Source organism: Eucalyptus grandis, chromosome 9 (genome assembly GCF_016545825.1).
Source record: "Eucalyptus grandis isolate ANBG69807.140 chromosome 9, ASM1654582v1, whole genome shotgun sequence".
In the NCBI taxonomy this organism is placed as follows: Eukaryota; Viridiplantae; Streptophyta; class Magnoliopsida; order Myrtales; family Myrtaceae; genus Eucalyptus; species Eucalyptus grandis.
The window spans coordinates 33,755,661-33,773,311 of record NC_052620.1 but is presented as its reverse complement, the minus strand read 5'-3'; the positions used below and the strand labels follow the sequence as shown (position 1 = coordinate 33,773,311).

The 17,651-nt window shown below is 38.5% G+C and overlaps 2 protein-coding genes across 4 annotated transcripts; both read right to left on the bottom strand.

Moving 5' to 3' along the window:
* Positions 1–353: 353 nt before the first annotated feature.
* Positions 354–5,169, bottom strand: LOC104419459 (alpha/beta hydrolase domain-containing protein 17C). Of its 2 annotated transcripts, none has more exons than XM_018862987.2 (7): positions 4,256–5,169; positions 4,113–4,149; positions 3,546–3,782; positions 3,406–3,453; positions 1,580–2,025; positions 1,393–1,454; positions 354–716 (listed from the first exon to the last, which is right to left on the bottom strand). In XM_018862987.2, exons 1-7 carry the CDS (start codon positions 4,555–4,557, stop codon positions 601–603), a joined length of 1,248 nt encoding a protein of 415 aa, XP_018718532.2. In that variant the 5' UTR covers positions 4,558–5,169; the 3' UTR covers positions 354–600. The 2 variants fall into 2 exon arrangements, with proteins under 2 accessions (XP_018718532.2, XP_010029434.2); XM_010031132.3 differs by having other exon boundaries at positions 580–716; positions 1,376–1,454; positions 4,256–5,166.
* Positions 5,170–6,909: 1,740 nt separating this feature from the next.
* On the bottom strand, positions 6,910–12,071 carry LOC104419458 (eukaryotic translation initiation factor 2 subunit beta). 2 transcript variants are annotated; one of them, XM_010031128.3, is made up of 10 exons: positions 11,953–12,071; positions 10,404–10,453; positions 9,749–9,857; positions 9,569–9,624; positions 9,417–9,471; positions 9,249–9,340; positions 8,668–8,813; positions 8,272–8,414; positions 7,598–7,683; positions 6,910–7,176 (listed from the first exon to the last, which is right to left on the bottom strand). In XM_010031128.3, exons 2-10 carry the CDS (start codon positions 10,446–10,448, stop codon positions 7,099–7,101), a joined length of 810 nt encoding a protein of 269 aa, XP_010029430.2. In that variant the 5' UTR covers positions 10,449–10,453; positions 11,953–12,071; the 3' UTR covers positions 6,910–7,098. The 2 variants fall into 2 exon arrangements, with proteins under 2 accessions (XP_010029430.2, XP_010029432.2); XM_010031130.3 differs by having other exon boundaries at positions 11,817–12,024.
* Between the last annotated feature and the right edge of the window lie 5,580 nt (positions 12,072–17,651).

The window sequence follows — 17,651 nt, the reverse complement described above, 5'->3', positions numbered from 1 at the left end:
GGTTACGATCAAAATTAGCTTGTCAATGTACTCAAGATTTTGATTAGGACTACGATCATGTCAACGCTAGGCCCGATGAAAACTACTCAAACCCGACTTGACCCAATATTTAATGCTCCAAGTTTCCAACAAAAACTCAAACTCGGCCTTTTTTTTTTTTTGGCCTGCCAACTCCTACATTTTTCACACACGAGCCACATTTTGAAAAGCCATGGGTAGAAATTAACCACCAAACACAGCCTTTGTTAAAATAACCCCTAAACACTCTGTTAAATGGCGAAGTAAGGAATAGTAAAATTATCGATGCACTGATTTTCTCGTGATACATATAGTCAATTTTTCAAAATCAAATCTTCCCTTGTTAAATATGCTTAAGAAGTATTACGCATGTGTCATTCTTTAAAAGACCCTATCTAAACATACCCAAGATCCTTTTGTGTACATTCTTTGCAGTTTTTAAACCGCAGATATAACTAACTAAACACAAAAATACTTCATAAACATGCACATCCTAGCAGCACATGAACTAGATTCAAAGAACTTAAAAACGTTGAAGATGACCCTACTGTACATAAACTACAATCTACAACCATAACACAACTACAGAAACTTCATCAATCTGAAGAACTGCCTGGTTCGACCACGCAAGAGGAGCCTCAATCCATGTACATTGGTTCTCCTTTGAGAACCAGCCATAGGGTAAGAGAAATATCGGCCTGAAAGGAGAACGAAAGGGCTTCAAACCTCAGACTGGAGGGACAAAAGCAAGAAGAAACAGAACATGAATGAAGCCCTTAATTTATGCAAAAGAATTATCTGCAACTGGGCGTCAGGTCATGGAAACATTAGAGAGAAGCCCAAAAATGGTGAAAAGAGTAGAGGCACGAGTATCTTGAACACATAACTACACACTCAATAAGCTTGCGAAGCGATCGAGGCAAAGTCAGATCAGCTTGAAAAGGTACACAAGCTGAACTCAAACTTGAACAAGTATATCATAAAAAGCTTGGCTCAGTTGGATCCTAAGATTAAATGGCAAAATCCGTCCATACATTGAATGAACAAGAGATGCTGGCAATTACTTGGACAATTTTCCAAGATTGACAAACCCCCAATGCCAAGAAAGGAAAAGACACACCCATGCTTACACGATCACAGAGAGAGAGAGAGAGAGATCAAATTTTATTCATCTGAATAAGAAAATATTTCTTTTCCTTTTACTTGCAAGACAGACAACCATTTGAAATAAATAACTTGCCTGTCGAATTCATTTCATATATTACCCTGACTAATTTTCCTATTCAAAGTTACCCAACAACAAATAAATTGAATCGAGGAAATGCATAAATACATTCCAAGTATCTTGAAATTAAACCTTGCTTCGTCATACACCTGTTGCCGGTGGCCTGAAGCAATCTATATTGCACAACCTTGATCTCATTATGCCTCCAAAACTGCAAAAAACAGTAGTATCACCAAAGTCAAGACGCTATGCTCCTATTCAGGTGGCCACTATCAGATGCAGAACAGTTTTCCACAGAATCATAAACAACTCAGAACATACATAACTAAAGCTTACCGGTCAATGCTGTTCCTCCCCTTCTCTGGCTGATCGGTGCCATTACTTACTTTCTCAGGGAAATCTACACTCTTTTGTGACTTTTCTCTCTTTTCAACGCTGGCTCTTGATTTTTCCCTTCGATCTGTGCTTAACCTTGGCCTCTCTCTCTGATCGGTGCTAGGCCTCGATTTCTCTCGTTGATCTGTGCTTGATCTGGATTTTTCTCTGAAGTCCGTGCTAGTACGAGGGTTCTCTGGCTGATCTCCGTTTAGAACAGGTTTATTCCTCAAATGAGGAGCTTTCTCAATGGCTGATATGAACTTCTTAAGATGCCTTATGTATTGTGGGTAAAGTTCCAGGTCACAGTGATTCCCCCCTTTGATCCATAGTGGTTCGTACTTCTCTTTACAAAGCTCCCATAACTTCTTTCCATGGGACCAGTCCACCACGTCATCTGCTGTTCCCTACATCCAAAAAGCCGAGACTGGATTAGCAAGTCTGCGCTATATTTCCTTTAATGTCTAAATTGTTTTCTGAAAAGAATTTCAGGGGCCCATCCTTCACCAAGCAAAAATTTGTCACGAGGCTATGTCTAACATTCAAAAATATCCCATGATAGGAAATAACTACTTTAAGAACAATATCAATAGGCATTATACATCCTCATAGAAAGCCGGACCCATATGGATTGTGCATTTGCAAAGACAATATGCACATAGAAGACTCGAGAGTCACTCAGAAACTAAGAGTTTTCCATTTTGACAAAAGAAACAAGGTTCAAAATTTCGGGTAGCCATGTGTAATATGTGGGATTTAGGGTGGACTTGATATGTCTCTTAAATAAAGAAAGTGGAAATACAAACTATGATTTATTCCGAAGTCCATTGCATATCGTTCCATTCAATTTTTCTCAGCAGGAGTAATCATTCCAATTAAATAGACATCACAAAAGATATTATAAATGTGAGATATGCCATCGATGACAGAATTGTAAACTGCCCAATGAAGATAACATTTGTCTCCAAGCATTTTACAGCAACTCTCAAAAACAGAATAGCTATTGATACCAGGGTTCAAAAGAAGGAGAAAATGCGCAGAAAATTCAATTGAAAGAACAAAATAGTGTGCAGCTCTCATAAAAAATACGACATGTCAAAAAATGCAAATTGTGAGTTGTAATGCAAAAGATGCGTTCTATCTTTAATCTCTGCTGATAATATGTTCATCACGATCCATTAGCTTTTCTAGAACATTAGTTGAAGCTTATAGCAAGCCGCTTTGAGGATATAACGCCCTTCATGACTACTCCTACAAACAGTAAGCTATCCCATTTGCCCCAAAGAAATGTAATGTAAATCCAATAAAGATACGAATTGGCATTGACTTTTCTACACCACGACATCCCCATACTATATGTGTCATAGACCTATCTTCATGATTTACTGTACAAATTCCCATGTGTTACAGGCAAGGAAATTCTTAATCCACCACTATTTAATTCTTTCAAACATTCAAGCTCATCAATCTTGCTGTAGAGAAGATACAGGAAAGTGAAACAATCATAAAAAGCACGACCTATTGCTCATCAAACACACAAGGCAATAGTGAAACTCAACCAAGTGCAAGAAGTAATTAACCATTAACATAACAATCAATCTACACTTAACAAATAAACATCATCCTATTGGCTAGCTGAGTAAATCTAAGCAGGTAAAACTTAGGTAGTAGTTGTCATAATCCATAGTGATATCTCTTGAGATATAAAGATAGTATTGCAGTTAGCCTATGTCAAAAGCTATTTTGCATAGCAAAGCCCCACATCTAAAATTCATAGAAAAACTTACATGTATCACCAGAACAGGACAGGTGACATATGGTATTTTGTCGATATTCTGCACCATACACGGAGAAGGCAATCACTAAACCAAATTAAGGCGAAGAAAGAAAAATGACAGAGAATCAACTTGCAGAGATGATACAAAACCTTGTAAATGTCAAACCAATACGTCCTCTTCACTGGATACATGACTCTAAGCCCAGATAGAATTGGACTGTGGAGGACTACAGCCCTCAGTCTTGGTAACCGGGTGGCCATATCAAGAGTTGGTCCACTGCCGACTGATTGCCCATACAAAATAACATCTTCTTCCTTCACCCCGTACTTCTCTACAAGGCATCTATACGCTGCTTCAATGTCGTGATACGTGTTCTGCTCACTTGGCTGTCCAGAGCAAAACTAATCAGAAAACTCCCTTCAAAAGAAACTCATGGCAAAACTTATCCCGTACAAGACAGATTCGAAATCTAACAAGAATGCCCACTTTGGTTTTCATTTCACCCACAGCTCATTCAGCTCAGCAAAATCTACTGTTTCATCGGGGCCCTGAATAGAACCCCATTACTGGTTAACTGGAAAGACAGGATCCAACATCCACACTTCCAAAAGGGCTATATGCTATTCTTCAAGCAGTGTTATAAGATAGGATACATATGGTTCACATAATAGTGAGAACAACAACAACCAGAGCATGAAGAAACCAAATCACCTTACCTTTCCGGTGGACCGGCCGTATCCCGAATAGTCATACCTTCAAAAAAGAAAAAAAAAACAACCAACGCACCATTAACCAAACTTTATCCATCAAGTGAACCCAAAATCATCCAAAAGAGAAAAAGCCCAAGAAACAAACTAACCCCATGAGGTTGACTCGCAAGTGCACACTGAGCTCGCTGAACAGCTCGTGCATCTGGCCCAGATCGGCCGCGTTCCCGTGCGAGTACAGCACGGTCAACGCGGCCACCGGGTTCTTCACGTACAGCGCGACGATCTCGTTCCCTCTCTTCGTGGGCAGGCTCAGGACGTCGACGTTCTCCTTCACGCTCACGCCGGTCATCCTCAGCTTCCCCGTGACGTCGTCCCTCGCCACCTCGTACGACGGCGGCGTCGGCGGGAAGAACGCGAACTTCGCCGCCATCGCCGACGTCACCGCCCCCATCGAGCGAAAAAAATCCCCCCCGCAACTTCAGCGAAAAATTAACTGGTGGGTCCTCTCGCAAGTACAGCGGTAAGAGCGCTTCTTTCTAAAAACGGTCAAAACTCAAAAGGACAGATTTTGATATGGACCCATGAGAGAAAGGTCTGAGATTTTAATTCAGATGCGGATCATGAGGTCCACAAAAAGGGCGAGTTTTGAACAGAGATGTCGTTCGAGTGGACAGGAAGCCTTCGTGGGCAGTGCTCGGAAAGCGAGAAAGCGAGCGAGGGAAGACGGTGGGGGACCTTTCTAGGGTTGGGTCGGGTCGGGTCGGGTCGGTTTGGGTGGGAGCGAGAAAGTGCAGAGCAGGGTGTCCGGAGGAAGAAGAAGAAGAAGAAGAGAAGGATGGTAGTGCCCAGAGGATTTCCCGGCGTGGAAATGGAGGACGGCACGTGTGATGTAAATTTTCTTTTCCTCTCTTCTCTTCTCTTCTCTTCTCTGTTGCGTTTTCTGTGAGAAGTCTTTGATGCGATTTGATTATCGAAGTCTTCGGGGTTTGGTTTAGGATAGCGTGCGATGCTGATGCTGTGAAAGGGAAGCTGCTCTCTTCTCTCTGGTCTCTATTGAAATTTCTTCTCTGCAGGAGGACCACCACGGGGGCCGGGGGTTGAGGGGCTGAGCGCATCACAAGTGTTTTTTGTCGTTTCTCCCCCGACACCTAAGCTTCTTTGAAAAAAAAAAAATTGAATCTTTTTGCCTACCCTATTAACCATTCTTTAACATGAGAATTTATCTCGCATTTGCTGTATTCAAGTTTCACTTGGTGGCGATCGCAAGTGAATATAAGATGTACACTGATGGCCGTGGTTTTTCATTAAAACCAGCTCCTCCGTCTGTTTCTGCTTGTTTTCAATGTGAAGAGTCAGTCAGTTATGCTAATCGTCTTGATATGTTTTTTATTTCACAAGTTTCTTTATTTCGTTTTTCAACCTTGTTTGTCTGGATCCATGTAACGGCTGGTAGTGGAGTGTCTGAAGACATTGGACAGCTTTCTCTCTCTTCGGTTTCCTACCAAAAAGATAATATTTAAAAATGGGGGAGGACACAGGAGGAGGGTGGACACCTCCTGCAGCTGCCCAGGCTGTGATTCCATTGTTTATGTCGAGTTCTTCATTGTCGTATTTGTTTTCTCTCTCCTCCCCTCCTCATCAATCCGGATCTGCTCGTTTGGATCTTTGCTTGACCGGAAAGCATGGCAAGGAGGAACCGAAAAATGAAAAAGGAAAGACAGTACAGCAAGTCCACAATCTCCACTAGCAAATCTATGGGAAAAGGGTTTAGCAAGCGAAGGGACGGTCCGATACTAAAATTCAAACGGCCTCGTCATTGGCTCGCAAGAGGCCGATTCGTCCGATGCATTATTCAAATGATGATGACAACTTATGTCAGATATTTATTTTATGCTCTCCCAAGAACTGGTATGGACAGAACTCGCCAATGAGCCGAATTCGGTAGCGGATACATGACCATCAACATATAAAGATTCCCATTAGGAACAGGGGCTTGAAAGGTACATGTCATCTTCCGAGGAAAAGGCCAAATGCATTCACATGTATTTACTTCAAGAGTCACGCGCGTTGGGGGATTGGTGACAATGGGAAGGGGTACGACCAGAGGGGTCAAAGCAGGATTTCAAATTGAAGACGCCAATTCATTATTGACAATGATCGCTTCTGATATTTTCTTGACAATCAGTCCGCTCCCTGGAATTTCCCCTCAAACGAAAAGAATCTGCCAAACGGATGGGGAATATGGATACGAAAGTTTTCTTCTACGGGCCCCTTACATAGGGATGGGCCTTCTTTGGTACCTAAAGTGAGCCATTATGACTCCCAGCTTAAGTCTGAAAAAGCTGTATTTTTATCAGTTTTCAATGCCCTCAGTGCTCTGTGAGAGAGAGAGAGGGAGACTGCTTATCCCTACAAAGACATCTTCTCTACAAAGCCACCTTCTTCATGGACCATAATGGATTATCTAAGCAAACGTCGCCATTCGCTGGCTCATCAGCAGCAAAAGAACAGCAAGAAATGTCAATTATAATGTGCAAAAGCTTTCATTACTCCGTGCGAACGAATTACACGAGCATAAAACTTTTTCGGTCATTATCATTGCTTTCCAATCACTCTTTCACAGGAAGTCCGGCAACCACCAACAGCTTTCATGTAACTGAATAGTCAAGCCACAGAATCATAATTTGGCTTAGGCATGCACATGCTGCAATGCTGCCAGACATAAGAAATCATATCATGCACCTGGCGTTTGATCGAGCCGATAATGTCAGCATGTGCCTCACCAAGATCATAAAAGACAAGTACATGAAAGTAATTACCGCATAAGATCTTCACATCCACAATACCATAATACTTAATTTAGTAGTGTCAGTCAAAAAGCACGGAGAAACGTGCATAAGGATACCATCCAAAAAAGGGAGAAAATAAAGAGAGGCAAAAACAAACAAGACTCCTATCTAGTATTGCACGAAGAGAACCAAAGTTGGAGAAATCAAGTCCCAGCATTTCTTCGGCCAACACGAGCGACGAACCCAGCTTTAATTGGAGCAACAGATCGTCCAGAACCACACTGCCATAAAAAAGGGAGCTCAAGATTTAGCCACTCCATGAGATTTTAATATTTTATATTGGCAAAGAGGAGGAGGACAGGGAGAGAAGAAAGAAAAAGGGAGGTAGGGATTTGCAGAGCTGAGACAAATATTTGTGCTGCCAATTCAACTTAACATTCCAATGACGTAAGCCAAATTACGTATACTGTGATTTTCTACTGATTCGCGAATATCCAGGGCAGGCAATCATGCTAAAGAACTTCTCCTTCTTTTCCTGTGTCTCAAATATTGAAAATTGAAAAAGAAAGGCAGCCAAAAAAAAGGAGGCCCTAACATTTAAATAACCAAAAAAAGTCACTTACTGCAATTATGCAAAAACGGAGTCGTCCTAAAGATATTCGACTGAAATGCCAAAAAAGTATAACTATAGTAATTTTTTACCTTCTCACATCTGAGAAAGAAAAGCCGATTCTCCTTCGAAAGTATTGTGTCTGGACTCTTGCATCCAAGGCAGATAACATACTCATCTAGTTATAAAGAAGGGAATGTTGTTAGTGGCGACCATGTCTTAGAACAAGAATAACAAATACTAGGATAAATATATATCAAAGACTAATATGCGAGATGTGCTTTATAGGAGGAAAGCAGAAAAAACCATACAAAACTTATCAGCAACAGAAACCAGATAAAGGGTGAAATTAAAGTGCTGTACAAAACTTATATGAAGGGTGAGATAAAGCTTGCTTCAGCTATAGAATTGCTTTGGAAAGACTGATGTGAACCAAAAACCAGTTCCAACTAATCTGAAGTGCTAACTTCCATGTTGATTAGAAGAAAACCAAAACAAATCCTCACATAGATGGTACCAAGCTATCCTGCATCATCTCCAATGCGCACACTGATAGTAACTCTGAACTTCCTTAGATTTTCATAAAGGAAACCCAAAACAGAAGGAAAAAGTACATCTAAATGCAAGAACCAGCTTTTCCAGCCAGAACATTTGACAATATCACACTATCTCCAAGAAAGCCAGATTAATAAGGCAGCAGAAACCGCCACTAAAGGTCATTCATTCCATATGAAAACAGGATATCTTGCCTCAGTAAGTCACTTACTTATGTATCGTCGCAGTATTCCTTCAAAATTTTTTGGGGCAAATCGCCCTTTAACAACTAATCTCTGTTGTCCATCAAGAGATCCACTTGTTCCCAGTTCTGCCAGTAAGAAAGCCATCACATGGTCTGGTTGTCGGTGCATCCTATGTAACAATTCCCAAATTAGAAAATGAAGTTGAGCTCAAAAAAAGCCAGAAAAGAAAAACCATAACCACTTGGAAAAGGAAATATAGAGGCCCCCATGTATAGAAAAAAAAATGTAAAATGTCGAGCTCAAAAATAGCAGAAATCCGATCAACTACCAACATAGGAATTAGAGCAATAAGTATGCTAATGAATTCCTCATGAATTCTAGCATGCAAATAAATAGGGTAGAAGTAGTAAAGGTAGACGTACGTCTTGCAAAGATCCATGAAATTCACAAAGACTGTCTTCTTTGTACCCTCACGCAGGACTTGTGGAGGCCTCATAACTGTCCTACGCCTATCTCCTGCAAGCTCCGGATTATTCTCACGAAGAATGTTGAACACCCTGCTTAGAAGCTGAAAATGAAGTTCATCAAAAAACAAAAAGGTCATGTATCTCATTTGGGAAGAAAATGAGGTAAAGATAGATCACACTCAAGTGCTATGGCCACATGAAATGCAAGTTTCGAGAAATGAGAAGGAAGCTCATTTGACACAGCATAAAAAGCACAAACACAAACAACAAGGAAACATAATGAAAATGTACAAAACCAGCATGACAAACACATGCAAGGATATGCCGACAGAGCTAGGGGCACTGCTACAACAATTAAAGAATACAAACATAGGTAGACTCGAAGAAGGAATTACAATCTAGATACTGTCGTTCATGGCAATAGAATACCTGGGGACTCAAAGGAAAGGAGAGGGAGGGGGCATGAGGGGGTTGGACAAACCCACATATACACATACCTAAAACAATCAGAATTAACATCATTATCAGAGACATACCTCCTCATATTCGTAATCCTTATCACTGCCTTCCCAAGGGTACCTTTTCTGAAGGGGGGCTCCTTCTCCTTCATCATCCTCCCCGGGAAGATCTAAAAATGCCAAAAGGAAATCAGTTCCGATACTTAAACACATTCTATATGAGACATTATCGAGAGGCATTCTTACCATCAAGATCTTCCCTTGGTTCCTCATTTTCATCATTCATTGCACTAGTCTCGACCTATAAGATTCATAACAAGTGAATACCTCCAACTGCAGTATTGCCCTTTACACTAAACTGAAATTGAAATTGACATATTTAAAGCCTCCAAACTTACCGGTTTCTTTTTCTTCTTCTTCAGACCAGCAAAACTACTATCAAGACCATCAGAAACTGCATAAAGCAATTAAAGGGGGAGATTAGACTGAAAAGCTAAGAAGTGTGCACTAAAATGTGTCTCGTCATTTGTAGAAGGAAATGTGCTTGCAATAAAATAATGAACTATCACTTCTCTTGCCTGACAGAGTCTCCGTTTTTTCAGCCAACTTATCCACTGAATCATCTGCAAGGTCCTGAACAACATTCTTCTTCTTCTTTTTCTTCTTAGTAGGATCAAATGGCGCAAGCTACAATGCAGGGAAAAATCAGTAAACTGCAATCTCTGACAGCCAATTACCTACCAATAGAGATGGCCCACAGTACCTCAAGCTATACAGACATCTGTCTAGTACTGAAATAGCAAATAACAAAAGCAGCAGACATTGCTGTTATACAGTTGACTGGTGTCATTTTGAAGAAAGCAGGTGCTACTGTTAAAATCCCCAAAATCCCGAAATTGAATTAACAGAACAATCAAGTGTTGTCATGTGCTCCTACAAGGTAAACATCTGCTACTCAAAGACAAACTAAGCCTTCCCCACAATGATATCCTAACCCTATCATTCAGTTCTGACAAGTGGCGAGCATAATGTCTGAGGCTCATCCAGAGTATCACCCTCATGAGCAGGAATCATTCAATTGCTTAGAGCAGCAGCCTTTTCATCTACTTGGCTTATAATAGAATCTAATCTGCTGCTGCAGGAGGCAGAACTTCACTAAACAAAAAACTTGCAGAAATTGAAATAGCATGATTCAGTGAATATCTTCTAATAATTAAAGAGAAATAAACTTACTTCTGCCACCTCCTCCTTGACATCGACGGAGTTATCGTCAGCCATAATTGCTGCAGAAAAAGGCATTGGAATGAGAAGCACCAAAGACCAATCACAAAGTGGAGTGCAAGACATGAGCAATACCAGAGACAGTGCAATCAAATTCATATACAAAAACTTTCCAATATCAAAGAAAGTCAAGTTCCCTATCTGAACAATCCGATCCCTCATCTAACAGGTTTATCTTCTGACAACACAAAAACGTAGCCTGAACAAACTGTGTCTGCCTAGCTTTTTCAAAACCGATTTCAACTGAGCCATCAATATTTCCTCAAACTCACAACAACAATAAGAACCCAATAAAGCACTCCAATTGAATTAACAGTTTCAAATTAAAAGAACAGATTTTTCAAGAATTGCATCTTTGTTTGATTCTGAAAAAAAGACAAAAATCAAACCTAATCCAAATAAAAGCTTGTCGACAGTGTCTTCCAGCGAAAGCAATAACAAGTTACAGAAAATTCACCCAAAAAAAAAAAAAAAAAACAATGAAGTGCAGAAGACAAATGCCAAGATCAACCACATACAGAAGTTACCCAGAAAGGGGAGTGCAACACCTAAGCAATACAAGAGACTGCAACGAAATTCATATAAAAGAACTTCCCATTATCAGAGAAAGGCAGGCCCCCCTATCTGAACAATTCAATCCCTCATCTAACAGGTTAATCTTCTGACAAGACAAAAACGTAGCCCAAACAGACTGTGCCTGCCTAGCTTTTTCAAAACCTTTCAACTGAGCCATTGATATTTCCTCAAACTCGCAACAACAAGGAGACCCCAATAAAGCAATCCAATCAAATTAACAGTTTCAAATCGAAAAGAACAGATTTTTCGACAATTGTGTCATCATTCAATTCTGGAAAAAAGACAAAAATCAAAACTAATCCAAATAAAAGATGGTCGGCAGTGTCTTCCAGCGAAAGCAATAACAAGTTACAGAAAATTCACCCCAAAAAAAAGAAAAAAAAACAATGAAGTGCGGAAGACAAATGCCAAGATCCACCACATACAGAAGTTACCCAGAAAGTGGAGTGCAAGAAATAAGCAATACAAGAGACAGTGCAACGAAATTCATATACAAGAACTTCCCAGCATAAGAGAAAGACAGGACACCTATCTGCACAATTCGATCCCTCACCCAACAGGTTAATCTTCTGACAAGACAAAAACGTAGCCTGAACAAACGGCTCCCGCCTGGCTTTCTCAAAACCGATTTCGACTAAGCCATCGAAATTTCCTCAGACTCGCAATAACAAAGAGAACCCAATAAAGCAATCCAATCGAATCGACGGTTTCAAATCGAAAGAACAGATTTTTCGACGAATTGCATCGCCGTTCGATAATTGATTCTCGGAAAAAGACCAAAGATCAAACCTTTTCCAAGCAAAAACCTTATCGACGGTGTCTCCCGGCGAAAGCCACGACGAGTTACAGAAAATCCACCAAAGAAAACCCAAAAAAAAACCCAAGAAGCGCAGAAGACGAAGGCCAAGATCGATCGACGGCGTACCGGAGTCTCGCAGAGTATGGAATCGCAGATTCGACGGAGAAGGAGAGCGAGAGGAGTTCGGGCGAGCTAAGGAATGCAGAACAGGTCTGAGCTCGAACCCTAGATAAATACAAACCCATCCTTGCGGCCCATGGGCCTGTCGGTCTGATTGGAGTCTCTCCATTTTGAGTTTTTATTTTTCCTTATTATCTCAAATATCCGAAAATATAATTATAACGTGTAACGTAAATGTTAAGGAATAGCTATATGAAGTTATTGATAATTTTCAATAAGTTTATAAAAATTGCACAAAGTACTAAATACAACGCTTCCCCCTATGAATAACTTTGGCATGAACTTTCAAGATTCCGAGGAAAAAAAAGCTGCTTGAATCCAATTATCTAAATATACGTGATGGGTTTTCCATTATCGTACATCGAATGGTTAAGGACCGTGATTTATTTGGGTTCACGGAATTGAGTCTATGCAAGACTAATGCTACAATTTCGACCCGTGCTACAATTTTCACTGATGTTAGAATTATCTCATGGATATAAATTTATGCTTCCTTTTAGACCTTTCAAAGTTTGCGCTAAAATTATCTTATCGTTGGCCATATCAAAATTAAAATAACTATCGCGTTTGTGTCCATATTCTTCAAGAAGTCCATGGCACATTCAATTGGGGGAAGCCTCACAAAGTGGCTGGGGATAACCACGAGATGTTGGCCAAAGACACAAAAATAAAAGGTTTTATATTCTTTATAAGATGAAAAACACTTCTCTCATTCAATTTAATATCACAAATTTTCTTATATTGAATAAATAACTCTTCGTAAAAGTATATCCATCGCGAAGCGCTAGCTTTCATAAGTAGTATGTTAAAAAAAGAAGAAGCTAAAATCAAAGACTAACATTCAAGAATGGACTTAGTTACAAGTAGAACAACGCGAATTACATGTATCCGAAATTTTAGGTCCCAACAAAATTATACAAGTCTATAAGTTCAATTAAAGAAATTAATACCAACAAAATTCTTCTTCATGTATCGAATTTAAAGTTCAAGTCAAACTTTTCATAGCTCCAAAAGCAATCAATCAATCTGCAAACATGCTCTGTCGAGGAGGAAATGAACCAAAATGGTCCTAAACCTATGACATTAATACTAATTTAGTCCAAAATTTTTCAATTGAATTAGTTTAGTTCTAAGCCTTTTCATATTAGTGCTAACTTAGTCCTTTTGGTCAATTTTGGTTGGCCGGTGCTCATGTAGAAGTCAGTTGGTTAACAAACGCTGAAGCGGAAACTTTTAAATATTTCAAATTTTTATTAATTTTTCATTTTTTCTTTCTTTTTCCTTTTCTTCCTCTTAGCCTTCTTTTTCTGCAGTGGCTGGCAAGCCTCCGCGTTAGCACCAATTGGCCAAAAAAAATGTTTTTCAAATATTTCAAATTTTTATTAATTTTTTTTTTTTTTTTTTGGCATTTTAAACCTTTTCTTTTTCCTTTTTTTTAATAATTTTCCTTTTCTTCCTCTTAGCCTTCTTTTCTACAGTGGCTGGCAAGCCTCCGCGTTAGCACCAATTGTCCAAAATTAGTCCGAAAGACTAAATTTGTACTTATGTAAAAATGTTTATGATGAAATTAATCCAATTGAAAGATTTATGATTGAATCGATACTAATATTATAAGTTTAGGACTTATTTGGTACTTTTCCCTCTCTCGAGGAACAAGAGCCAATTTGAGAATCGAGGCATATAAGTTCAACAAGAAAAGAAAAAAAAATATATAGTTTTAAGAAAATATTTTTTAAATCATTCATTTTTACGAAAAAATACAGCAGTTTGATTTCATTTGACTTCCAAAATCTCGAACATTCACGTGATTTCAATCCAATTTCGTGAGAAAATTTTTAAGGGTTATCAATTTTGTAATTAACGTGGTGGGCAGATTTAAGAATAACATACAAAATGGGTCCGAAAAAATGAGACTAAAGATTGATCATCAATAACAATCATTAATAAACAAATAATCCCTAGAAATCAAAACCAAGTTTGGTTATATGTTGATCGCCTAAAAGGCTCAGATTGATCCAAGCAAAACATAAGCTTTGGACTATCTAATTTTATGGGTGCGCATGGTAACCATTTTATTTCTATTCCAGAATTTTTTTTTCCAAACTTGTTTCTGAAATAAAAATCCATTTGACAACATAATTTCACTTTTCTACTTAAAACAAATTTTTAGTCTAGAAATAGGTTTGGAACAGAAATGAGAAGTAATTTTTACTTCTCTATTTTCTTTTTTGGTAAAGTATTTTTTATTTCTCTATTTCTAAATAGAAATGATAAATAAAAATTATTCTAATCACTCATCATTGTTCCTAGCTGACTACCCACTAGCCATTGCTCATTGTCCGATGCCATCGCAGTTCGCTGTCACCATCCACCATCACTTAGAAGGGAGAAATTTTATTTTATTCTAAGATAAAAATTTTGTATTATTATCAAACTTGTATTTTTACTCGAAACACATCCAAGATTAGAAATAGAAAAATATGTTATTGTTTCATAAATCAATTTCTAGCCAAAATAGTTGTCGTTCGCACCCTATGTTTCTCAATCTTCTCGAAAAAATACCGAATCATACTCTTCTGCCTTTTGGGGTTTTCCTTCGAGAGGCATGCTCAGTCTCAAAATATGTGCTTTGTCTTAATCTAATTATCATTTTAAGACATGATTTAAGATATGTTTGTTTTGTGAAAAACTTAATGATAAAGGAAAAATTTTAAGGAATAAAGTTAGTTTTCCTTTACTTAGTAATACATGATCGAAAACGTTTGGATCTTATTAGAAAATATTTCAATATCTTAATTTCATGCAAAAAAATTCCAATTTTTATTATATTTTATTTTTTAAAAAATCAATTTATTTATTTATTTTTATTTTTAAAGAAATCAATATTTTAAATATTTTTCTTTTTTTCTTCTCCTCCGCCAATTGTCAACCCTTGGCAATGGCCAATCCATAGGTGTGGGCTAGTGTGGCTCAAGGTTGTCGGGAATGGCAAGGCTTGAGCTCCCCCAAGATCGGCCAGCTCAAGTGTCATTTGCCTCAAGCAAGGTTGGAGCTCACTGGAAATGGCGAGACTCAAGCTCGCCTTTGGGCCATCGCTGGTCTTCATCATAGAAAAAGGAAAATGAAAAAAAATAAAAGAAAAAAAGAAGAAAAATATTAAAAATATTCTAGATGAGCAATTCGGAAAAGGCTTTTGGTTATTTAATCATTTTTCACGAATCAAAGGGCGAAAGTTTGGAAAAACAATCCTTGAAAAGCACTTTCCCTAAAACAAATGCACCCTTGACCTTGGGTAATATGAAAAGTATACTGACATTAATTTTGCATGCAATATACGAATATGTCCATATAGACACACGTAGGAAGGAATTGAGATTTGAAGACTTTATAAAAGCAAAACAAAACGAATCGAATTCCACAAACTATGTGCTAATTTCTTTGGTTATGATTCATTTACATTGCCTAAAGACTTGAATATTATCGATTCATAAGACCTGTCAAGTGTTCTATAAATCTCTAGATAGTCTAGTCCTTCCATGCTTGTGCCTTGGACTCGACGAACGAACGTCAGGTGATCCATCCTCTTCATTGTTCTAAAATATGCACCTCTCGATTGACAGATAGGATACCAGTTCCGCATCCTAGTGGTGTGGTTACGCCACATTCTCTAAGTCATCTAAAAGTCCGTTCGTTTCGTGGAAAATGGGCAATTTCCGAAAAATATTTTCTCAAAGTCATTTTTCAGGAAAATGACAATATTTTCTGGTGTTCTGTAAGGAAAATATTTTCTAAAACTTCACCACTTAAGCATGCATCACTTACCAACCTATGAATCCATCAAATATGAACTTGCCTTTAAATCCAAGCAAACTTACTTCATATCTTTATTCCCTCATTATCGCCAAATGCTCATCTACTCTAAAAAATGTTCGTATGGATTTTAAAAATAAGCAAAAGAGAAAATAAGCAAAGCACGTACAGCCCTCATGAGAATCTTCCAGTTGAGTGGCCTTTTCTCCTCTTGTGTTGTTTGTGTTCTAATAAACAAAAAAAAAGAAAAAGAAGTAAAGCATTTAGAGCCCTTTATTTGAGCAATTTACAACTACAGGGTATATAATAAATAAAGAAAAAGATAAGCAAGAGTGCCAAGCGCGAGCTTGAGATCAACGAGCTTGAGGTTTGCTTGACAATGACCGACGACTGGCTAAGAAAGAAGAAGATGGGAAATAAAGAAGAGAAAAAAAAAAGAAAAAAAAAAAAGAAAAAAAAGGAAATTAAAAATAATTCGAATTAAAAAAGAAAAATAAATTAAAAAATAATTTGAACAAAAAAAAAAAGAAGAAAAAGAAACGAAAGGAAGAAGTGATGATTTGTAGAGATGTGCGATAAGAAAGATTCCCTTAATTTAGAAGACTTATTTCATTTCATGGAAAACATTTTTCTCAATGAATTCATTCTTCGTGAAGCGAACGCCAAAAAATCCGGAAAACATTTTCCCATAAATTGTTTTCCGCGAAATGAACGAGCTTAAAAGTAAGATTAATTATCACTAATATCGTTTTGGTGATGCTTTCACTCCATACATGGCACAAAGTCCTTGCAACGTATGTTACGGACATTTTCTCTGGACATTTGATCCAAACCGAAAACTCTCACGTACACCTCCCAAACAAATTTCTTTTTCTTCGTTTTTCTTCCGCATCGGGACATGAATATCCGACAGCACACCACCTCCTTCATGTGGCAAGACAGACACAAACCTCACTCATGCATCCCCATGAACATGACTTAGAGTCTCTATGAGCCTCAAAAGCTTCATTACCGTACCAAAAATGGGTAACCCCACCACGCCAATAAAGGGAAACTCTCATAAGCTTATACTTTCCATGAGACAAGCAGCTCCAATTCCCAACATCTGGAACTCAAAAAAACCCTTTGATTCTCACCCATTGTTTTGTGTAATAACTTCATAAAAGATCTTGAAGAAGTACCACGCCAATGTACTCGAATGGCGCACAGGGGAAGACAAAAGCTTTGGTAAAGGGAGCCGCGCTCTGTATCCACGTGCCTCTTTCTCTTTGACGGAGTTCATTCTTGTCCTTCTTTCTTGTTCAGATTAAGAAAACAAACCCAACCATGAAAAATCTTCAAGTAGACAATATGGCTTACTTATCTTAAGAAGGTTTTCTTCCTAGAAATTCTTGAGCCGAAGATTGGTACGCTTGCTCTCACAGATTACTAGTGTGACGCTCTATCAGCAAGAGGAATTGCTGCACTTCAAGGAAGGTGTGTAGTCTCAAGTTCGGTTCTTATTCGAAGTGATTTCTATGAGTCTCAAATTCGATTCTTATTTAAATGGCTATTGTTCTTGTTCTCTTTAAGGATGTTGATTCTTTCTAGGATATATTTGGACATAAGATGTTGCCCCAGAAATAATATTCCATGATATCAAGTCTCGCTGATCTGAGAACTTGGTGGCCTTTATCTGTTTGCCTTAAGCCCTCTCTCCTTTTTGTCTTGGCAGAGACACTGAAACCGACCTATGGGGACCGCACTGTTCTCAAAGAGCCAGCCAAAGGATCGACTTGGAGGTCACGTCCTCGTGTACCTTCCATTTCTTTAATATAAACACACAGATTATTAAA